Below are 22,311 nucleotides of genomic sequence, written 5' to 3' on the forward strand. Positions count from 1 at the left end.
CTCTGAAAGAGTCAAGATGGCTGCCGCCAGCGCTTGCCATGGGCGCACTCATTCGATTAGCCTGGCGACTGGCGTTGTGTGGAGCTATCGCATACTCTGTTGCTGACGCAAGGGATGACGAGCGACGCCATGCCTGAAGCATCGACAGAGTCTGACCTAAGACATGGCGTGAGCCCCTCTGTGGCAATGTGGAAGAGGTGTGCTTGACTGAGATGCGCCAACCTGCCATGCCGGCCAATTGCGTCACCGACGGAGTAGTGTAACTCGTCCCGGCCTACGGCAACCTGGCAATGCCCCGTCCTCCTTACCGCATCTGGCCTTCTTTCTGCGGGAGGTTGACCAATACCTCGACAGGTGTGATTGAGCCAAGAACGGTATAGTCTTGCTCTGCTCCGTCAGCGATGGCCTAGTTGCAAAAACAAAGAGGCTATTCGAGGCCTGCGCGCATGAATAGGAAGGCTATTCGAGGAGCTTGAGGAACGTTTTAGTCAGGCTAGGGTGACGTGATCGTACTCGCAAGATAGGAAGCGCCTTCAAACGCGGAGCAAAGCGTAGATGGCCACGGAAGCGGCCAAAGAGACTCCCCCCTTACTCTTTGACGGCCAAATCTCGGTGGATTTGTCAGAAATTCTGAGTAAGAGAGGTCAGTGGAGCTACAAAAAAGGGGAAGCGGGTCAAGAACACATCCCTCGGCTAGCCACCACCTCGTATCTCTTTCCCTGCTCCTCTCTTTGACGGCAGCAGCCACTGCAACGATGAGGTGTCTGTACGCCATCACTTTTGCCAGCGTCTTCTTGAGCTTAGTTCTGGGGTGAGTATCACCTCGGGGATGTTTGCCCATTCATTATCTCATGCTGACGATGTATACAGACGAGACACAATCGACAAGCTTAGTTGCATTCACGACCAAGCAGTGACGCATCAAGTCGTCACCGCCAGCCACAAACCTTTACCGTTCCTGCCAGATCGGCACAAGAGCGCGACACGAGTGCTGGGACAGCAGCCGAGCTTATCGGAAGGCGACCGCAGCATCAAGCCTTTTCAGGGAGAGTCACCTGGATTGACCACGCATGAAGTTCACCCTCCTCATAGGGTTCGAAACCGACAGGTGACGAGCCCGCTTGGCGATAATGGCGATGTGGCCACGACAACAGCTTACTGCAACCACCTGGATAAAACATCGACGTATCTTGTCCGCCGCGCGGTGGTGCACAGCCATCCGCACACCGTCCACCACTCAATCGACATTCCGCCTTCAAGTGAAAATGCGCAGAATGTCGGTGACAGAGCCATGCGGCTGAAGAGGAGAGGCTGGATCGAACAGGATGCTGCGCTGGAGCAGGAATTGGAAGCGAGCAAAGGTAGATTAGAGGAATTGGAAACCGATTATGTCACAACTCTTGCTGCCATCCACTCGGGAAGAGCACCGCGTGAAATGCACCTGTCGACCGACGATATCGTAATTGCGGCAAACAAAGTCACTGGCGTGTACCTGAGGTACTTGGCATTTCTGAGGATGAAGCAAGAGCAGTTTCGAGCTATAACGTTGAATCCTTCGCAGCTCTCTGAAACCGTGCTGCAGGCTCATGATTCGCTTCTCAAAGTCAATCAAACCACGTTAAAGGTCAAAGAGCAGATGAGAAATCACATTCAATTTTACTTGGGCGCACGAGGGCTTTTTGTTGGCGGATTATCGGCAAAGGATTGGGTCGGTGTTTCATGGGAATCCATCGACAGGATGTTGGCCGATGCGATGAATGAGCAAATGCAGTCAGACGCGCTGATTGCACACGCCAAAGGGGAGGCCACGCCCTCGCAGGGCCAGCAAGCGAGATGGGTGAAAGACGAGATCGAGGAGCTATGCGAAATGAGGCTGAGAATACTAGAGGAAAACTTGAAGGTATTTCAAGAATTACCCAAACAAGGTGACATTGTCTTGCCACACATCGGCTTTGTACGAGAACAGTGCGGTCAACTCGAAAGGCGCATCCATGAAGTTCAGGAACAGTGCAAGAAGATTTTCGAGGATACAAAACGAAAGACTGTCCAGCGCAAGGGTCATTACAGACGCAAAAGTGAAGCATCGTCTTCGAGGCAACACCTGGGCAAGAGAGACGGCAGTGGCCTTATTGAACGGGCGACAAAAAGGCACGACTGGCGTGAAGGTAACCAAAAGGCATTGGAGCGCGTTGTATATCTAATCGACAGTCTAAAAAGGTTGATTGAGGGTCGTGATAAAAGAGGCTTGGCTGTGCACGAGATGGTGAAAAGGTGCATCAGCCAGATCACCACTCGCTACAAGGATCAATTGACGGCGCTGCAACAAGAGAAGGAGAAATATGAAAAGAGCCTGGGCAGCCGCGATCTCTTGGGGGGCATTGTCGAACTTTTCGAAAGAGAGGTCAAAGACATCGGAAAAGCCATGGAGGACGTCCAGACGCAGCTCAGAGCACATTGCCAGAAGTTCAACATCTCTGGGTGCGGCGAAGGTACGAGCATTCAAGCCAACGATCAAGCATTACAGAGAAGGGACGCTACCAGCAGTCTTAGAAAGCTACAAGGCATTGGCGCCAAAAATCTTCCGACGCCACCAGAGCAGCCCATCACACGCTTCGAACCAAGCGACGAAAGGCTCAATGTACGAGAAAAGAAGCCATCGAAGAAAGTCAATCGTCGAGGAGGCGGCGAAGGGAACGGTATTGGGGGTCAGATGCGACCATCTTGCGCGAGGTGTGCCGACGTTTTTGCGGTGAAGCAGCACTCTTCCAACACCTCTTCACATGTCGCTCGTCATCTTGCCGAAAGTCATCCACAAAAGCCGACAGAGATAGCACAGCAAAAGCTTCTGAACGACGGCGTTCACGAAAAATCCGGGGAAGATGAGGCGTCGAAAAACGCCGCAGCTCCGTATGGCGGTGCAAACGTTGCTAAGACTCGTTCCTCGCGGGCAAACACAGCAATCATCTCTAAAAGGAGCACCGAGGAGAGCGCGACAGATGATCTGCGGAAGCTTGAGAGCACATACTTGAGCAAAAAAAGACAGTATCAGGACGAATTAGTCTCGGCCTCCAATCCCACTCATGGTCCAGCGGTCAAGAAGGCGAAGGCAGATTTCGAACAGATTGCGAGCAGGCTGAAGTCCCTTCTTGATACTTACGTCGACGTGGACTCTGGCGACCCATCTACCAAACTTACTCTAAAACACGCTACAACAGTATTATACGAGCGAACGAAGGAACGAGAACAAGAAAAGCAGAAGGAGGAGGCGAATTGGGAGCGTATCCAAGTGATAGAAGAAGAAAAGAAAGAGCTTCAAGAGAAATATGACTCCGTTGAGGCTAATTGGGCTAATAACCCGGACTCTGACTAGAGCACACAATGTCAGCAAACGAAGAAGACGACCTTCAAGTACCAAACAGCGACTACCACTCCATCTGGTGCATAAAATCACATTACGCACTTTCTTTCCGACATTCCTAGATACTCTTTTGTCTCTCCCTCCCTCTTGTCTCTGACTTGGGTGTGCTATACTGTCCTGTGCGTATCTTTACTTTTCCATGACAGAGAAATTCATCCATCAACAGAATATTCATCATCTTGCAGGGATTAAAGGCCGAGATAAACTTGTTGACTAGAGGTCGTGGGCCAAATTTGCGCCGACGAAGTGAGTGAGGTAGCTGAACTTACGTACTATACGCAACTATCTAGACTGCTTGAAGTCCTCTGCCTACTTTCCTTGCCAATGTGGGGCAGTGACCTGTGAAACACCTCTCATTGCGGTGCTTCGACGCGTGCGTGGAGCAGGTAGATGGCTACGTATGCAGTCAGACAGACGCCCCCTTGCTCTATGTCGGTCAGATTTCGGCGAAATTCTCCTTTGAGTAACAAGGGTCGTGTGGGACACAAGCGTACTTTTCGCTTGTGTCAGGGCCTTGGGGCGTCGTGGACGACCCGGTGCCCTGCTATTCCTTGTATTCTCCCGTTTTTCGCTTCCTTTTGTTTATTTTGCTCGCCTTGTTTCTAGGCCCTATTTCTCGGGCCTTGTACGCAGTGCCCGACTCCGAAGCAAGCAGACGAGCGCTGCGCAGCGCAGCAAGCTCCAGTGCACTCTCAAGCAGGCACCCAAGCAGGCGTCCAGGCTCTCAGGCACGGTTTCCAAAAATTAGCAGGTGTCGCAGAACAACGCCTACCCTATCTAACGAGCCTCTTTTCAGGAATCTCTCTTCTCTCCTCGTCGCCGAACTCCTTCTGACAGACCCTGTTCGCGCAGGTGCTAGCTCCGTCACAGCTTTCCACCCGTGTGCATCTTTCTCCCTCCACTTCTTTCCCATGTCCGCATCGATGAGGTGTCTGCTCGCCATCAGCATTGGCGGCTTTCTCTTCAGCTCAGTTCTTGGGTGAGTGTCTTCGCGAGGATTTTTGCCGACCACTTGATCGTGCTGACAATACATGCAGACAAGCCTCGAACGACAAGCCTGTATCCTCTCGAAACAATCCAACGACTCAGCAAGTCGTCACTCCTAGCCACACGCCCCTATCGTCCTTGCCTGATCGGCCCCAGAGCGCGGCTCGATTGTTGGTACAGCTACCGAGCGTTTCTTGCGAGGACCGCAGCCACCAGGCCTTCCACGTGAATGGTCAGGAGCAGAGCGATTCGCTCGAAACGACCACGCATGACCTCCATCTTCTTGGAAAGACTCCAACACGACAGGTGAGAAGCCCTCTTGGCTGCAATGACGACACCATCACGACATACATTCGCTCCAATGGCCGGGAAAAGACATGGACAAAGGTTTTCCGCCCTGCAGTAGATCGCAGCAGCTCGCACACAGTCTACGGCCTAATCAACGGATTGCCTTCAAGCCCACATGCCCATAACGGAGCTGACGATGCGTACGAAGACAAGAGGCTCAGGAAAAGAGGCTGGATTGAGGATACAGCTGCTCTGATTTAGCAAATCAAAGCCAACGAAGAAGACTTAGCAAAATTGACAAGCGCTATTGGTGCTATCCATTCTGCAGAACGTTCAAGGAAAGCGCAACCTTCGACAGAAGATATCACAACTGCGGCAAACAAGATCACTGTCCAGTACAAGGAGTGCTTAATCTTGCTGGGGACAAGGCAAATGCAGTTTCGAGATATAATGATGAAACCTGAGCTGCCCCATGATGTCGTGCAGCAGGCTCAAGAGTCGTACTTCCAGGTCACGACAGTCATATTAGAAGTCAAAAAAAAGCTTAAACGACACATTCAAGCACACGGGAGAGCACAAGGAGTACTTAACGACGCAATATCGGCAAAGGATCATATCAATTTTTCGTGGGACGACTACGACAGAAAGTTGGCCAAGAAAATCGAGGAACACGTTTGGGAGCATGTGATACGTACACCCACAGCAGAACGGGCCACGCATTTGGGTGAGCAGCAAGCAAAGTCGATCGAAGAAGAAGAGATCAAAAAACTATGCCAGAAGAGGATGTCCATTTTGCAGGAAAACTTGACGTTCTTCCGAGCATTAGCTGAGCGAGGTGAATTAAACTCGCCGTCCCCCGGCCTCCTACAGAAACAGTGCAGTAAGCTCGAAGCATGCATCAAAAATGCTCAAGAACAGTGCGATGAGCATTTGTACTCGAAACAAGAGACTCCTCAGCGCGAGAGTCATTCCAGAAGCAAAATTGAGGCGTCGTCTTCGAGACAAAACCTTGTCAAAAAGAGACGGCAGTGACCTGCGTGCACAGGCTACTGGAGACAACTGGCGTGAGGATAACCGAAAGGCGTTGAAGCGCATTGTAAGCCTGAAAGATCTTCTGAAAAGCATGATTGGAGGTCGTGACGAAAGAAGTTTGGCTGTGCACGTAATGGTACAGAAAAGGATCAGCCAAACTACCATTCGCTACGAGCACCAAATGACGTCTCTGAGAAGAGTAGAAGAGAAGCATGAAGATAACCTCGGCAGGAGCGAGCTGCTGGGTGGCCTTGTCGAGCCTTTTGGAAAAAAGTCCCAATCATCGAATCGAAGAAACCATTAAAGACATCCAGGAGCAGCTCAGCACGCATTGTCAAAGATTCAATATATCTGGGGGCGGCGAAGGTAAGAGCAGTGCAGCATACGACCAAGTATCAAAGAAAGGGGGCGTCCTACGTATCAAAGATCAGATCTGTGACGTGCCTCCGCATCTCATGACTCAGCAACACTGGGCTGGCGCAGGCACAACGAAGCATGCCGACACGCGCCTGACAAGGCGCTTAAGGTGGTCGGCTCTCGTTCTGCATTCAATTTGCTAGCCCCGTGTAATGGATCAGATTGCGCGACCCTAAGGGTATTGGGAGCTTTATCGTGTCTCATTTTTAGCAGGAGAGACGTCTGACACCGCCTAAAATGAGCGTGCGCGGAGCCCAAAAAATTGCCCCGTTCTGACCGATTTCACGCCTTCACCGCAACCAGCTCGGTCCTACGACAACTAGATCATAAATTCGTCTTTTCTCCTCGTTCTTTCAGAGATACATGAGCCTGCCCAGGACCCTTGTTGTGCTGCAAAAAATCCATGCTATTAAGGATGACGCAGTAGGATGCTGAGTGATCAGAAAACCTGTGCAAAGAACGTACGCGGTGCGGAGGGGGACGGTAGATGGCTGCATACGCAGTCAGACAGACAATTCCCTTGCTCTATGATGGCCAGAGCTCGGCCAGATTGTTCTCTGAGTAACAAGGGTCAGTGAAGCTACAAAAAGACGTGTGCGTCACACGCGTACCTTTCCGCTTGTGCCAGGGCCCTGGGGCATCTGGACGACCCGATGCCCTGCTATTTTCTGTTTACTCCCGCTTTTCGCTTCCCCTGATTTGTTCCGCTCGCCTTGTTTGTAGTCCCTGTTTCTCGGGCCTGGTTCGCTGTGACAGAGGTTCGTAGCAAGTAGACCAGCGCTGCGCAGCTTAGCAAGCTCCGGCGCGCCCTCAAGCAGGTACCCAAGCAGGTACCCAAGCAAGTACCCAAGCAGGTACCCAAGCGGGCTCTCAGGCAGGTTTTCAGGCACGATTTCGAAAGATAAGCAGGCGCTGCAGAGCGACGCCTGCCCTATATAATGAGCCCCTTTTCCATACTCTCTCTTTTCTCCTCGCCGTAGAGTACAGTACAGTACATTCTGATAGACCCGCTCAGGTGACAGCTTCCTCACAGTTTGCCACCATTGTGCATCTTTCTCCCTCCCCTTTTCTTCCACGCCTGCATCGATGAGGTGTCTGCTCGCCATTGGCATTGGTAGCCTCTTCTTGAGCCCAGTGCTTGGGTGAGTTTCGTCGCGAGGATGTTAGCTCCCCACTTGTTCGTGCTGACGATACATGCAGACGAGCCGCAAACGGCAAGCTTGCATCCTCTCGTAACATTCCAAGCACTGACGAAGTCGTCACTGCCAGCCACACACCTCTATTGTTCTTGCCTGATCGGCCCCAAAGCGCGAGTCTACTGCTGGTACAGCAGCCAAGTGTTTCATGCGAGGATCGCAGACCCCAGACCCTCCACGTGAGTGCTCAGGAGCAGAGCGAGTCACTCGAAACGAACACGCATGACGTCCATCGTCTTCGAAAGAAACCATCACGGCAGTTGTTCGACTGCAATGGCGACGCGATCACGACATACATTCGCTCCAATGGCCAGGAAATGACAACGAGGAAGTTTGTCCGCCGCGCAGTGGATCGCAGCAGCTCGCACACCGTCTACCGTCTAATGGACATGCAGCAAGCAGGGTCGATCGAAGAAAAGTTCGAAAACTTATGCCAGAAGAGGGTGGACATTTTGCAGGGAAACTTAAACATGTTCCAAGAATTAGCTCAAGGAGATGAAGTAACCTCGTCGTGCCTCGGCTTATTACGAGAACAGTGCAGGACGCTCGAACTACACATCAGAAAAGCTCAAAAACAATGCAACAAGTATCTTCAGGACACGGAAGAAGCTCAGCGCAAGAGTCATTCCAGACGCAAAACCGAGGCGTCGTCTTCGAGGCAACATTTTGCCAAAAGAGACGGCAATGACCTGCGTGCACGGGCGCCACGAGACGGCTGGTATAAAGATAACCAAAAGGCCTTGGAGCGCATTGAAAGTTTGAAGAGGTCTCTGGAAAGCATGATTAAAGGTCGTGATGAAAGAGGTTTGGCTGTTGACGAAATGGTGAAGAAAAGCATCGACAATATTACCAATCGCTACAGGGAGCAAGTGACGTTCCTGAAACAAATGAAAAAGATAGTCGAGCGGAACATCAACAGTAGCTATCTGCTGGGTGGCCTTGTCGAACACGTTCGCAGAGAGGCCAATGCCATCAAAGGCGCCCTGGAGGACGCCCAGAGACAATTCGGAGCGCATTGTCAGAAGTTCAACATCGCTGAGTGCGGCGAAGGTACGAGCAGTGCATCAAATGACCAATGATTACAGAAAAGGGACGTCTTGCGTACTAAAGAGACAGGCGAAGAGAAGAAAGAGCTGCTGGGCAGATATTCCTTTCGAAGGCGGGCTTTGTTGATGACTCGGACTCGGACTGGAGCATACAATGTCAGCAAACGCAAACGACGACCTTAAAGCGCCGCCAATTGACTGCTCCAACTTTGTGCATAGCACCACATGTGCACGCTTTCTTTCCCGTCTCTTTTTTCCGACATTCATAGAGATCGTATTGTCTCTTCCTTCTTAATCTCTGGCTTGGCTGTGCTAAGCTCTCCTGTACATGTCAATACTTTTTTTCAAGGCATCGACAAAGTTTCAAACCGTCTTGCAGTAATTCAGGAGCGAGGTAGCATTGTTGACTAGGCTTCACGGGCCAGCGTGCTCCTATGAAGTGAGTAAAACAGCTGAAGACTGCTATACAGGCGCACTTGTGCAGACCGCCTAAGTCATCTTCCTTTACTTTGCTCGGCAACGTGGAGCAGTGATCTGTGAGGGACCTTTTATTGCGATACTAAGCACGGTGTCACTAAGAACGCCACGCTGTCTTTTTTTTGGGTCGGGGTTTGGCACACTCGTGACGACCAAAGTCGAGAGATGCCTCAGCTTCCGTTTCCGGTGGTGGTCTCGCTACTATACGGAACAGGACGAGACCGGCCTTATAGAGACCAACACACTTCAAGCCTGGTTTAGGCTAAGCTAGAAGACCGCGTTAGGTCGAGCTTTGCAAGTGGACTGCGTCTCGGCAACAGTGGGCTGGCACAGGCGCAATGGAGCACGCCGACGCACACTTGACAAGACACCCAAGGTGATCAATTCTCGTTTTGTATTCGATTGGCTAGACTCGTACAGAACATTCCACAACGCTGATAAAGAGTGGTGGGCACCCTATCGCGTCTCATCTTTACTGTGAACAATATTGAGGATCTCGGAGACCGGGTGCTCGATGGTTGCGGCTAGGCCGCCCTTCCATGCTCTGCCACTTGCCTTTTTTTGTTGACTGCGCGAAAGGCCTTTTTGCGGGTGGTGCGCTTCTTGCAGCTATCGTTGCTGTTGCCTTTCTCCGAGTCTTCACATAAGGCAGGCTCCTCGTCTCGCTTGGCCGTGAAGACGATACGACCGGCTTCGTCCTTGGCAAGGGTGGCTTGGGTGCCCAGGGGCAAGAGGAACGCTTCAAGTCGCCTGAAGAGGAACGGTTCCTCCTGTTTGCTCATTGAGCGCGCGTATTCGAACGTCTCACCAGGTTCAAGAGCTTTTGTGCTCTTTTCAACATGCTCCATGATGTGTTGGACAGTTGGCATGGTATTACTTCCTTCCACGCCCTTTGCATTTTTGATGTGTTCCATGGCTTGCTCGCCAGACCTCTTTTCTAAAGCGACTTGCCTGTGCTGGAGCTCGCTCTTGCTGTCCTTTAGTGGCTCTGCTTGAGCTGGGACACTCAAAATGAGGTCGGAACGGAGGCGTCTTCGTCCTAGCTTGTGCTGGCATCGATACCTTATCGATGCTCCATCTTTAGAGGAGTACCATGTCTCAATGTACACGTCCTTGCTGAAGTGTGTGCTGTCGGAGGTGGGCTCTTCTTTACTGCTGATGCTCTGCCCGGTATTTTTGCGTAGCACGGACAGACCGTCGCCAAACACAAGACAAGACGCCACCATAATTAGTAGCCACTTCCTGCTTCAACTAAGCCACGATCAAGCAAGAGAACAAGGGCGCAGATTGACTCACCTCAGCTGGCATCGAGATAGAAAACGCATAGTAATGTCGTGACACGTAGAAATGTGGGCCAAGGAGAAAGTCGAGAGAAAGGAGGGACAGCGCCTCTGCATCAAGCCTTCAAGATGGCAGGGTAAGCCACCTCTTAAGCCGCTGTATTCCAAGTCCACGTCTTGCCCTTCTCGGGCTGACACTTCTGAGGGGCACTAGAGCACCACGATGGCGTGCTCAAGTTCAAAATACGAAAATCGACGTCAACGTCCGACGAAGGTGAAAAGAATGGGCGGTATTTTATAAGCCTGCTCATGGCTTAGCACTGTGACAGGCTGTTCGGGGCGAAAACCTCTGTCATGGCAGAACAGAAGAACCGAAGTTATCTTTTAGCAGCTTATGAGTAAGCTAAAGGGAGAACGAGAGCGTCTTTACCGCGACACAGCCACGTCACAGCCTCGAGCGGAACGGACGACGGCCGGGTGACCCAAGCGACCTCAGCGCATGCAAAATGCCCTTAAACTCCTGCAAGACCGCCTCGATCTGGTGTACGACCATCTGCGCCTATTCCCTCGATCGTTTTATTGAAATGGATTGCCTCTCTGTTATAGTAGTAACGATATCTTCGCTGTTCTTGATCTGTTCCTGGTAGCCATTGGGTAAAGCCAATTTGGCGTCAATCTCTTCTATTAGCTGCCTTGCCCGATGCTGAAGATGGATTGCACTGCTTCCTCTGCCATGGGTTGGTTGACACACTGTTTCGAAGGTGAGGATCAAAGCTAAGATGAGGAGAAAGAGCAAGGGCAGAATGCGCATCTTGTTCTATTGATAACATTTGTCGTGGTGGTAAGGTATGTGAGCCACTGAACCCCACGGCTCGTCAGCTCCTTTGGCAGATTTATATTAGCGCCGCCGCCAAGCCTCGCCGGGGAATTTCCGTCTTACCACAGCCCCATACTCTGCGCCACAAGCTGATGTGGGCGCAGAAATATGGTTCAGACTGTCGCATTAAGTGCGTATTTGATGGCAAACGGGAGCAGCGACAGTCATAGCAGCAGCAGTGGTGCCAAAAACCATCGAGCAGCAAATTTCACTAGGCTCCTCAAAATATCTCTTTATTATTTTGTGACTATGACATTAGGAGTTAAGATGCTATTGAGTTTTCCAGCCAGCACATATCTGAGTCGCGGCAGCTCAGAAGACGATGTTGAGCGTATCGGAGAAGCCTTGAGTTGAGAGGCAGCAGGCCGAGATTGATTGGTTGCTCACAAGATGATGTCTCTCATCTCGGCTCCAACCCGGGAATATCTATGACCTCTCTCCAATCTGTCTCGGTTTCTGTAGTGCCACCGGAGCTTGATTCATGAGATGGCAAATTGCTGACGAGTCCAGCGGGTTCTGATCCACGACGTGGTCTGCTGCTTCTGTCCTCAGCAACCTCGGTTGGAACATGTGGTCTTCTGCGACCGCGATCGGTAGCCTCGACTGGACGAGTTGGTCTACTGCGACCGGTTTGGGCGGGTCCGTGTGCATGAGGTGGCTCACGCAACCGTCGAGCTGCAGCGGAATAAAGTTCGTTCACGCGCGCGATTACTAATGGTGTTCCAAAATAGAATCTGAAGTTTCTCTTCCCCTTGACCATGACTGGCTTGGCAGTGAAGGTGAAGTTGGTTACAGGGCATCCGCTTTTTCCGTCATCCTCATCATTCTTGACGAAATGACCCGATGTGCTGCATCTATCTTGTCGAAATTCCTGTATTTGTAGATCAATCACTTTTGCAACAATGTCGTCTTCGCAAGCGATATCAAAAAACCCAGGATCCGTTCCTTTCATATTTTCTTGGAGTCTCTTGATCGCCTCTTTCGCGCGGGCTTCGATCTCGGGAGGGAATTCGGGAGTTGAAGCGACCTCCTTACCTTTGTCCCTTCTGCTGCTTCTGCTGCTTCCGCCGCCACTAAAGCAACTGAACAATCGTTTGAGAAGCCGGTGCTCTGATGAAATTATGCCTTGTTGTGGGATGCTGGGAAGGCTAGACACGGACCTCGAGCTGTCGATACTGGTTGCAGCACTGAGCTCTGTTGGCTGGACGTTGCTGCTTGTCCTCGTGACACATTCTTCATTGGTCTGCTTGTCTTCGCTCGGGCTTATACTGCAGTAGTCTACAGTGATGTGGTTTTCTCTTTCCCTAGTGATGATCGTTTTCCCGTGCGGAGATCCTTCCTTGGGTTCCTCGAGGAGCTTGATGGCACACCCCTTTTCTTCGGTGCAGCTTCTGCTATGAGTTGGCTGAGACACTATCTCGATCGTGAGGATCAAAGCTAAGACGAGGAGAGAGAGCAGGGGAACAATGCGCATCTTGCCCTTTTGATATCGTGTGTCGTGGTTCTGAGAGGTGTGTGAGCCACTGCGACCCACAGCTCGTCAGCTCCTTTTTATCTTAGCGCTGCCATGCAACCCTCGCCGAGGAATTCCCGTCGGACCACAGCCCCATACTCTGCGCCCCAAGCTGATGCGGGCGTAAAGATACGGATCTTGTCGCATCGCGTGCGCGTTGATGGCAAACGATAGCAGGGGCATGGCCTTTGCTTCAACAGCCTCGTAGCACAAGTAGCATTTACGCTAGCTGGACATTGTTAGCATCGACACCCATTTCTGCCGTCAGTGGCAATGACCCTACTCAAGATTGCCTCTGCTCCAATTTCCTGTGAGCGCATTGAGAAATGCGTTCTTCATGGGGATGTGGGGCGCTTGCACTGGCCAGAAGCTGTCCGATACAGGTTCCCTCAGCTCCTCGGCCTCTTATCTCGAGCTGCACACGTTCTACTCTCGCTTTCCCAACTGTTCTCTTCTTGCCTCATAACAATGACAAGAGGAGGAATAAAGGTTTTATTGAAGTACACAGAAACGATGGACTTTCAAGTCTTGTAGTCAGCAAACATTTAGCACGCAACCGATCATTGGAGAGTTTCCAGCGTCTTGGAAAGCCTTGTCCAGAAAGGACCAGGCAAGATCGTGGTGGTTGCACGTAGCAAGACGAGCTTCATCTCGGCCCTATCGTGGCCGGAAATTCCACGAGCTGTCCGATACCTATTTCCGTATTCGGGTTGTCACCGGAGGTTGATGCATGAGGTGGCAGATTGCTGACGTGTCCAGCGGGTTCCGGTGCGTGAGGCGGCTGGTTGCTACTGGATTCATAAGTCGAATCATACGTTTCTCTGCCTTTTTCGATCTCTTCGCTCGTGCCATAGTAGATCCTAAAGGCCGTCGAATTTCCAGTTGTGGCTTTGTTATAATAAAGCCTCAATGCCCCTTCTTTGCGATTGCCATGCTCGTCTGTTTCCATGAAAAAGTTATTGCTGCCGAAGTATTCTCGTAGGAAGTCCTGCAGTTCGCCTTCGACGTAATTCTGTTCTCTTTCATTCTCATATTGGATGTCCTGAAACCCATGCTCCTTTTCTTTTCGTTTGTTCAATATGCCGTTAATTGCCATTTTCGTGCGTGCTTGGAGCGTACCTTCCATCGCGACATCTTCTTTGAATACTTCGTTGAGCTCTTCTTTCGAGATACTTTGAGCAGACCCCTTCCCTTTCTTCCTTCTTCTGCCTCCGCCGCCGTCCCTTCTGCTGCCCCCGCCTCCACCGAAGCAAGTAAACATTCGTTTGAGAAGCCTCTGTCCTGAAGAAAGCATGTCCTCTTGTGGAAGGCTGGGATGACTAGACGCGGACCTCGAGCTGTCGAGACTGGGTGCATCACCGAGCTCTGTTGACTCGATGTTGCTGCTTGTCTTCGTGAGACATTCTTCATTGATCTGCTTATCTTCGCTGGGGCTTATACTGCAGTAGTTCACAGTGATGTAGTCTTCTCCTTCACTGGTGATGATCTTTTCACCGTGTGGAGGGGCATTCTTGAGTTTTTCGAGAAGCTTGATGGCATACTCCTTCTCTTCGTTGCGGTCGCGGCCGAACGTGATGTAGCCGACCCCAACCCCTGCCTTCCCGAGCGACTCAGCCTGAATTTTTGCCTTCAGATCGTTGATTTGCCTCCGGATTCTCTCAGATTCTTCTTCGCTAATCGGTTTATTCTGGCGCCCGAAGAAGCTTACTACATCCTTCAGACGACAGGTGATTGTCCGAGCCTCCTTGCCGTCTTTGATCGGGTCTCCCAGAGAGATGCACCCGGTAGGCGAGCCCGAAGCCTGGAAAGATACCGCCCTGTAATGACGCCTGGTAAGCCAGCGACAACAATGGTGATAGATAAACTTACAACAACAGCACAAGTACGGCTGCCAGAAGCAGGTTGGCGCGGATTCGCATCTTACAGGCACCTTCTTCCAGGCTTGAATTATCGTCGAGATGAGGAGGGTGAAGTGGGAGCTTTCTTGACGAAAGGCGAGAGCGGAGAACGTGAACAAAGAGAAGTCTAGAACCAGCGAGGGCGAAAAAGACAATGGAGGAAATGAAAAGAGATGGGAAGGGCTTCCCATCTCTATTTAAGGCCTGACCAGCTAGCTTTTTTGCGAATACAGGCCTCGTATTCTCTGCTTCCCAGTTCAAGTGTGGGACTTTTGCACCCCGGGGCTTGGAGAATAGCCGTCGACGCTCCTGTACGGTAGGGGCTTCATTCGGTCCAGCACGACACTAGATTTCACGGGAATCTCCTGCTAGATATCCCTACAGTACGACTGAGCTGAGGAGCGGGATAGCCAAGCCACAACCCTTGTTCACCAGATGATGTCTCTAGCATCGAGTTCAGTTCAAAGGAGAGACTCATACGTGATGGATAGAACAAGTGCCTCTTGCTCTCTTCCTTACGAACGTGAAGCTGTTTTTCGGGGCGAAAGGCGAGGGAATTTATCCAGCCCTGAACTGCTGCACATTCACGTGTTACTTCATTGGTCCACGTCTTGACTGGTGCTTTTCGGTCGTATATGACGACACAATAACACCTTTCTCCTGAGTGCAAGGCCTGAGGCTGAAAGAGATCCTGCTGCCCTGTTCCACGAACTATTAATGTTGTTACAGAGTGCGTACAACAGCAAAAGACACTCGGCGCAAAGGTCGGCTAAACAGACGAATCGCCTTCGGCGAGCATTCGGTCCCTCGGGCTCAAAGCAGCAGAAACGGCTGCTCTGTAGAAAGAGTGAGAGTGAGCTACCGTCTAGGTGAGGGCGGGGAACATTTCACAGCTGAGGGCTGAGTTTAGGACTCTGCCTCGGTCAGCCTCGGTGGTTCAAACGCCAAGCTTGAAGAGATTCTGGAAGCCTCGAATCGTAGTGCGACCTGTTCCAATCATTGCACAGAAGTTGTTTACGCTTTCTCCGTCCACAACAAAAAAGACAAGGCGTTGATGTATAATAATCATTGTTTGTTGACAAGCAGAAGAGGGATATCTTCGAATACTCCATGTGAGTTATGGGAGCGTGTTGTGGCAGCTGCTCGGCCGCTTGCGGCGCCCTGGCATCGCCACATTGGGCTTCACTCATCTATGGCCTGAAGCTTGCCTGGAGGCCCACCCATAGTAAATTGAACAGCACTGGGCTGCAGCATTTGCAAAGGGGAGGTTGACAGTTGGTCCACGACGCCAGCGCAAATGTGTTTGTGCCTCAATGACCCAAATTTGTTCACGCGCTTCTCGAGCAAGCAGAAAACTACAGATGGCATTGTGGCCTCAATCTCGAAGCACCCCTTTATCTACCTTTGATCGATCATCTTTTAATCTAAAACCAGCCTGTCGCGGTCTCTCAGACGAAGGAAGCACTGCTTAAGAGGACCCTATGGCCTACATGTTTCGTGCGGTGCTTGGTCCCACAACTCTTTGCTAGATCTCATCTCTATGGTGCGGTGGTCTTGAACGCGGCCTGTGAGGAGTACTCTCCCGTCTTTGGCCCCTTCGACTGGATTTCCAATGAAAACACCGTTGTCTGACAGAAGCGCAGCTGGAAACGCCCTCGTCATCGCCATCGCCGTCGTTGTTGTCGCTGGTGTTGCCTAAATGGAAGTCTCTGTTGTCCTCGGTCTCTGCCGTACTTGGTTCGCCACTGCTGCAGACAAGAGGCGTGCTCCGGTCTTCCCGAACGTGGCTTCTGAACGAGGCGATATAGCCCTGAACCTCCTTACTCCAGTCCTGATTCCCGGATTTCATAGCCATTAGTTCTTGCCAGCATGAGACACCATAATGCTCCCGGCAAGGCAAAGTCGCTTTCATGACGTACAGCTCCCTTATCTGGTGTTTGAGCGCATTTATCTCGGCGGCGGCATGCGAGGTCATTGCCAATGTCTCTTCATCGGTCCTCGCGCAGATCACGCCGAGCGCCCCTTGGAACGCCTTTCTCTTGCCTATCTCGCTGTTGATTTGAGCAATTGTCTCTATGTCCTTTGGATCAACCTCGGAGGTGCTGCACTCTTCTGTTGCAAGTCTGTCCGTTCTTTCCGAGGTCGTAGCAATGCTCAAATTTGAAAAATCATGAATGACTGACGATGCATCGAGCCTCGAGTTCATGAAAGACTCATCAGTGTCGTCTCGCCGCGCATCCTGGTCCATGTATGTGTCAAAGCTGCCATCGTAAGATGACTGTTGCGTAAGTCGGCGGCGGCTTATCTTCAGGAGGAGTCAGATCAGCTTCTTTAGATTTGAACCATGCATATTTTCGCTTCTTTCTCACTGAGTTGCCGGTTGGGTCTACCCCTCTGCGCATGGCTAAAGTGCTATAAAGGAAACAGGGTGAGCATAAAAGCTCGCGGCGTGGAGTCTAGCAACCGACCTTGTCATCTGAATGAACACCTGCGCAAGCAGGAATGACGAGATCTGGAAACGCATGGTAAGGAAAGAGTGTGGTGAGGAGCAGGAAGCGAGCGGTCGGGGAGTTTCTCCAGCATCTGTCGCTTTCTTGTTCTCTTTCGTTTCAGGCTCCTGTCCGGCAGTCCTCGGTCTATGCCGGCGCAACATCGTCTGTGGGGGTCACAAATACTCCCTTTTTGCTACTTATCGCTACCTCTAATGACTTTCATCACTCAAACATATCATGCCCATATGCTTTGTTTGCCGGTCAGCCGTCACTGAGTAAGCTGTGCTGGCCGTTTATTACTCAACATGCCGAAATTTCGCCGTAGCGTTTATTGGTAGCAATGTTGAACAGCAGCTGCGTCTTCTGTAGAGCATAATGAAGACCGTCAGCTTGCCCCCCTCAAAAACGCATGCTTCATTGTAGGCCTCGACCGGTCATCACACCCAAGGCGAGATCGGGCACTCAATTCTGTGCAGCTGGGAGCTGTGTCGCCCACTTGATAACCCACAATGTCGTGACATAAAAATTCTGACTAAAGCTCTAAACCGGAATACTTCACTTGATTTCTCTTTTAGTCTAACTACCGGCACTGGAAGTAGCCTCTTATGAGACGATCTCTGACTCCTGTTACTTTGCTTTGAGTTTTGAGAATATTTCGATAAGAGCAAGCACTATTTCTTGGGCCGATAAATCCTCGTTCCCCGTCGCAGTAGTGGAACTGCTGCTGCTTGCATTAGAGCGCATCGCCTCCGCCATTTCCTCGGCCATCTTTTTCATTATGTCCTCCTTGATCTGTTTGATCTTCTCTTCAACATTTGCAAAAACATCTTGTACGTCGATGCCCATCGTAGCGAAGCCCTCGGCATTGTCTCGCAGGTAGCCATGCACATTGTCGCGGAGTCCTTCTAAGCGATTCTTCAATTCTGCTTTCTGCTCCTCTTTCAAGTGCCAGATGTAGGCAGGAAATTTCTTCTGAATGGATCTTGTCTGCTTAGCAAATTCCAAAAGAGCGTTCATGAGGACGAGCTGCTCTTCAGTGAAAGGCAGGTTTGCTATAGTCTTTCTCATGTCGTTAACAACTTCATTGGCGATTTTGATCCTCTTTTTCTTTTCGGACTTGGACCATAGTCTGAGATTGTGAAGAAGAGGTTCTGTCACCTTATTGTTCATCCTCTTTTGGAAAGGACGATTCTTTGACTGAGTGCTGCCCGTTACCACACGTTGCTGTGCTGAGGAGGAAGAGTCTAGCTCTCCAGCTTGGGCCAAGCTTTTCCAGGCATTCACGACCTTTGCATTCAGGAGATTTTTGACTTTGTCTCCTAGCGAATCGACTTCATCGTCTGCACCTCGAAACAAACGACCTTCTTTGATGATACTGTCGGGCTTTCCAAGCTCGACAAAACCGGCTCCGGCCGATTTGGATCCCACCTTCTGCTCACCAAGCATGCTCTGCGTAACGGAGCCTCCCTCGTATACGGTGACACCGGTGTGGCCATCAATGCTTGCACTGCGCGGACTGCTATAGTCGCCGGCCAGCAGCTCTTCGTTGACCACGCGGTCTCCTGCAGCGCCGCGAGCTTTGCGTGCAGACCTAGAGGACAAATCTGCCGCATTCATGAGCTTGCTGAAAACGACGACCTCTCCGCTGGCGCCCGAGTCAATCTCGACAGGCTTGTCGCTCTCTGCGTGCAGATGGGCGTCCGTGAAGAGCTGATCATATTTACTGGCATGCTCTTCGAGATTGGGGACTGTGCCACCATCTTGAGACTTGCTTCGTTCGTCCGTGACGATGAACACGCGGGCGGGATCAGTAGGTACATAAGAGGCTCCTTCCAAGGCATGTACGACGGTCACCGTGGGGCCGTGGCTGGGGAGTATGACGGGAAGGGCTCCGGTGCTGGGGAATGCTCGCATCAGATTCAGCAGGCTCCCGCAATAGCAGAGAGCGATGACCCACCTTGCGACCAGCGCAAGAACCAGAGCAGGGAGCACAAGGGGAACGGTTGAAGAACCTCGCATCTTGATGAACGAGAAGAAATTGTTGTGTTGTGTGGTGGGTTGGGAAAGAGGGGCGAGACAGCTGCAGAGGGCGTGCTTATATAGACAAAAAGGAGGGGGCAGAGGGTGTCAAAGGGCAGCTCGTTTGTGCTCATCGCGCATTGTTGTTTGTCGATAAGTTGACCTCGGCGTCGGCTCGGTGGTCGGTAATTCCTGTTTGACTCGCTTTCTCGGAGCTCGATCAAAATAATTGCTCAGCCAATGAGTGATCGCAACTCTGCTTGCGGTCAGGTACCACACGTTGAACCAAAGTAGACTTATTGAGAAAAGCCAAGCCCGTTGAGACGTACTAGGAAAGCTGCTCGACTAAGGGTAGGCGAGGCGCGCCAGTCAGAGGAGACAGGAGATGAAGGAGAAAGGACAGGCTGACCCCATCTGGAGTTCACTTCCTACTTCAATCAACACGCACGATCACCGTTGCGATCGAGACTCTGTAACATCGTATCTCGTTGTTACCAGCGAGATGAAGCGTGTGACTCGCGAGACAGACCGAGACATGCCCGGCGATCGAGGTCTCGACATCAAAGAAAAATAACCGTCTCGATGCCGTCGGTGAATTCCGCGCCACCAGAAGTGAACTTCGTAAGAGTATGAACCAATGGCAGGAGTGCTTGTGTATCAGTGTGGGAGCGTGCTTGTTGATGCCTTGAAGTGGAGAAGGTGGGGGGCAACGATTATGCCCAAACTTGCAATCGTGGGAAAAAGGTACACAAGGCCAGCCATACCGCCTGGTGCTCATTGGTGAGCACTTTCGTAATCTTTCGTAAACACCGCAGCTGTCAACAAGACCTCGCAAGTTTTACAGACCCAGCAAACAGACCTGGGCACATATGAGTCGACTCCCTACACGCCCCGGTCCAAGAACAAGACTGGCAGCAGTGCGACTACTGTTATTCCCCCCTGCAAGAGGTGCTGTCTAAATCAGCAACATTTACCATTGCGAATATGCAGAGCGAAGTGGCCTTTGGCGAGCCATACAACACTGTTCCGCGTGCTGCACTCAGTCTCCCCCAATTCCGTGAGCAGGTCACAGAGCTGTGGGGCCAGGACGAGTTGTGCCTTCTTTCGACCGCGTCGAAAACAACAACAAGCAGTGGAGTCAAGCAAGGCCCGGGTGAGCGCGCCGCCCCACGTGAGCTTGCTAGCCCAAGAATAAAAAATAAAGAAGAAGTTAAAGCGACAGGCGCCTCTTGGTCGCGCGCGTCCGTCCACCCACAGAAAACAAGGCAGCACAGCGACCGGATGCCCCCGACACCAGCTCAACGAGAGGCGCGAGGGGCCCGGGGGCGTGCGCCCTACTCGTACCGCGGCGAATTGAAGCGAGACGGTGAGTACTGCCGAGTCGAGTGTGAGTGTGTGGGCTGCACCTGCAGAGGCTGACGCCGCCCGGCCTTGCTCAAAGTGGCCAGCCTCATGTATGCGTTTGGCGACGTGGTCGAGCCGCATGCCGATTCGGTGGCGCTCCTCGAAGAGATGACGGTGCAGTTCCTCGTCGACCTGTGCCACCGCGCGCGGCCTTCGCCCACGGTGCTGCCCATGCCGACGAGCCAGTCTACGATCCAGATGCTGGCGACAGCGACAGCGCCTGCGTCGGCTTCGGCGTCAGCGTCGTCCTCGACGCCCCAGCAGGGCTCGTCCGTCTCTGCGTCCCTCAGCGCAGCCGGGGCGAGCAAAAGCGCAAGTGCGCCCAAGGGTGGCAGCAACAGCAGCGACCTGCTGGCGACAACAGCCATGCCTCCCAGGGGTGCTGCACACCCCTTTGGCGCGCGAAGCCGCATGACGGTCGAGGACATCAAGTTTGCACTGCGCAAGGATGAGAAGCTGTTTGCCAGAGTCGAGGAGCTCCTCTACCTCGAGAAGGTCATCAACGATGCGAGAAAGGGCTTCACGATCCCGGAAGAGGAAGCCGCCGCGGCGAATAGCTGATGACTCGCTGACTCGCCGGAAGAGACCCAACTACTCCTTTCTTTTTTTTTTCAGCCCGGCTGTGTACTGTACTGTACACGCTACGGCAGAGGATACTGGGCCATGAACACATGTTACTCTGTGCCGGTGCCTGCATGGAGCCCACATCACACTCTGGCTTCTGCGTTCCTTTATTAATCCTCCCTTTCCCTTCCTCTCTCTCTCCTTCTCTCTCTTTCTCTTGCACAACCACCACCCTTCGAATCTCAGGTGAAGAGCGCAAGGGCAACCATGGTTCGCAAAGTGGCCTACGTGCTGCTCGCCTTGGTCGCCGCCATTCTGGTCGCTGCGACTGATCCGGGCAACGGAAGCCGCAGCAACACGCGCAGTGACGTTAACACGACTCTGCGGCTGGCACTGTCAGACTCGCCAGAGTCGCCAGGACCGCGCGAGTTGCCAGAAATGCCACAAGTGCCGAACCCGCCGGGACCGCCAGAACTGCCGAGCCAGCCAGTACCTAGCGTGCAGCCAGTACCTAGCGGGCAGCCAGCTCCAAGCGTGCACCCGAGACCGTCAGCATCAGGCGTGCATCCGGCACTGCCAGAAGCAAGGGTGCACCCGACACCGCAAGAAACAGGCGTGCACCCGACACCGCCAGGACCGAGCGTGCACCCGACACCGCCAGGACCAAGCGTGCACCCGAGACCGCAAGAAGCAAGCATGCCCCCGAGCCATCTCACACCCGAACTTGTGAGCTGGTTGCGCCAGGATATTAAAGAGCATGCCGCGAGGGCCGCCAAGCGCCGGTACATGGATTTGTCGGCATTTTTTCCGCTCCCGCCAATGCCTGTCCGCTTCCAAGATCTGCCCAAGCCCAACGGCCCGCCTGGCGATGTGTGGCGGGAGCTGGCGCAGCAGCATGCACCGTCACAATTTCACACGCATCCACCACCGCCACAGTCGGCTTCTTCAGCCAGACACCCAACCCCACCTCCCTCGACGGTCTACCGCTCTTGGCTCGATGCCATGACTGGGGCAGAGCGCCAGAAGCCACCAGCGATGAGCTTCGGTGCTGGAACCAGCCAACCGCCGCATCCTTATGCTGCGCGAGGACACCGTCAGTTGTTCACAATGAGCCAGTCTGCTGGGCCTAGCCATCCCCTTCGTCCTCAGATCGCAGCAGGACACGGCCAGCCGAACGCGCAGATCCCCGTTGCCCGACCCAAACGTGCCCAGTTTGAGGCCGCAGCCGCGGCAGCAGCAGCAGAAATTCGCAAGGCTCGAGCGATGAGGAATGCTGCAGGGCCCAGCCAGCCTGACCCTCGGGCCGCAGCAGGTGTCGGCCAGCCGCCTGCGTGGAGCCAATTTGCTCATTATGCTCAAATGATGAATGCACAGGCAGGGCAGAACCAGCCGCCGGCGATGGG

The 22,311-nt window shown here is 52.5% G+C and overlaps 9 protein-coding genes across 9 annotated transcripts; 5 read left to right on the forward strand and 4 right to left on the reverse strand.

Moving 5' to 3' along the window:
* Positions 1-755: 755 nt before the first annotated feature.
* FA10DRAFT_262480 (hypothetical protein) lies at positions 756-3,370 on the forward strand (the record flags this gene model as incomplete). Its single annotated transcript, XM_025520123.1, has 2 exons — positions 756-811; positions 871-3,370. 2 exons carry the CDS (start codon positions 756-758, stop codon positions 3,368-3,370), a joined length of 2,556 nt encoding a protein of 851 aa, XP_025374509.1.
* An 822-nt stretch (positions 3,371-4,192) lies between these two features.
* On the forward strand, positions 4,193-5,040 carry FA10DRAFT_182895 (hypothetical protein). Its single transcript, XM_025518317.1, has 2 exons — positions 4,193-4,397; positions 4,456-5,040. Exons 1-2 carry the CDS (start codon positions 4,330-4,332, stop codon positions 4,952-4,954), a joined length of 567 nt encoding a protein of 188 aa, XP_025374510.1. The 5' UTR covers positions 4,193-4,329; the 3' UTR covers positions 4,955-5,040.
* Positions 5,041-7,228: 2,188 nt separating this feature from the next.
* Positions 7,229-8,446, forward strand: FA10DRAFT_262482 (hypothetical protein; the record flags this gene model as incomplete). Its single annotated transcript, XM_025520124.1, has 4 exons — positions 7,229-7,284; positions 7,343-7,517; positions 7,599-8,388; positions 8,424-8,446. 4 exons carry the CDS (start codon positions 7,229-7,231, stop codon positions 8,444-8,446), a joined length of 1,044 nt encoding a protein of 347 aa, XP_025374511.1.
* A 2,815-nt stretch (positions 8,447-11,261) lies between these two features.
* Positions 11,262-12,492, reverse strand: FA10DRAFT_281544 (hypothetical protein; the record flags this gene model as incomplete). Its single annotated transcript, XM_025523705.1, has 4 exons — positions 11,262-11,693; positions 11,731-11,876; positions 12,054-12,100; positions 12,179-12,492. The coding sequence occupies 4 exons, from the start codon at positions 12,490-12,492 to the stop codon at positions 11,445-11,447; spliced, it is 756 nt and encodes a 251-aa protein (XP_025374512.1). The 3' UTR covers positions 11,262-11,444.
* Positions 12,493-13,177: 685 nt separating this feature from the next.
* FA10DRAFT_262485 (hypothetical protein) lies at positions 13,178-14,450 on the reverse strand (the record flags this gene model as incomplete). Its single annotated transcript, XM_025520125.1, has 3 exons — positions 13,178-13,593; positions 13,651-14,348; positions 14,401-14,450. 3 exons carry the CDS (start codon positions 14,448-14,450, stop codon positions 13,178-13,180), a joined length of 1,164 nt encoding a protein of 387 aa, XP_025374513.1.
* A 1,517-nt stretch (positions 14,451-15,967) lies between these two features.
* On the reverse strand, positions 15,968-16,953 carry FA10DRAFT_262486 (hypothetical protein; the record flags this gene model as incomplete). Its single annotated transcript, XM_025520126.1, has 5 exons — positions 15,968-16,030; positions 16,063-16,561; positions 16,613-16,734; positions 16,799-16,841; positions 16,898-16,953. 5 exons carry the CDS (start codon positions 16,951-16,953, stop codon positions 15,968-15,970), a joined length of 783 nt encoding a protein of 260 aa, XP_025374514.1.
* A 595-nt stretch (positions 16,954-17,548) lies between these two features.
* FA10DRAFT_262487 (hypothetical protein) lies at positions 17,549-18,940 on the reverse strand (the record flags this gene model as incomplete). The annotated part of the gene is made up of 1 exon (XM_025520127.1): positions 17,549-18,940. One exon carries the CDS (start codon positions 18,938-18,940, stop codon positions 17,549-17,551), a length of 1,392 nt encoding a protein of 463 aa, XP_025374515.1.
* A 1,236-nt stretch (positions 18,941-20,176) lies between these two features.
* FA10DRAFT_182911 (hypothetical protein) lies at positions 20,177-21,040 on the forward strand. The gene is made up of 2 exons (XM_025518318.1): positions 20,177-20,306; positions 20,382-21,040. Exons 1-2 carry the CDS (start codon positions 20,222-20,224, stop codon positions 20,903-20,905), a joined length of 609 nt encoding a protein of 202 aa, XP_025374516.1. The 5' UTR covers positions 20,177-20,221; the 3' UTR covers positions 20,906-21,040.
* A 74-nt stretch (positions 21,041-21,114) lies between these two features.
* On the forward strand, positions 21,115-22,239 carry FA10DRAFT_304115 (hypothetical protein; the record flags this gene model as incomplete). The annotated part of the gene is made up of 1 exon (XM_025525317.1): positions 21,115-22,239. A coding segment is annotated over exon 1 (1,062 nt), but the record flags the coding sequence as incomplete, so codon positions are not given.
* Between the last annotated feature and the right edge of the window lie 72 nt (positions 22,240-22,311).

This window comes from Acaromyces ingoldii (assembly GCF_003144295.1).
Source record: "Acaromyces ingoldii strain MCA 4198 unplaced genomic scaffold FA10scaffold_7, whole genome shotgun sequence".
NCBI lineage: Eukaryota > Fungi > Basidiomycota > Exobasidiomycetes > Exobasidiales > Cryptobasidiaceae > Acaromyces > Acaromyces ingoldii.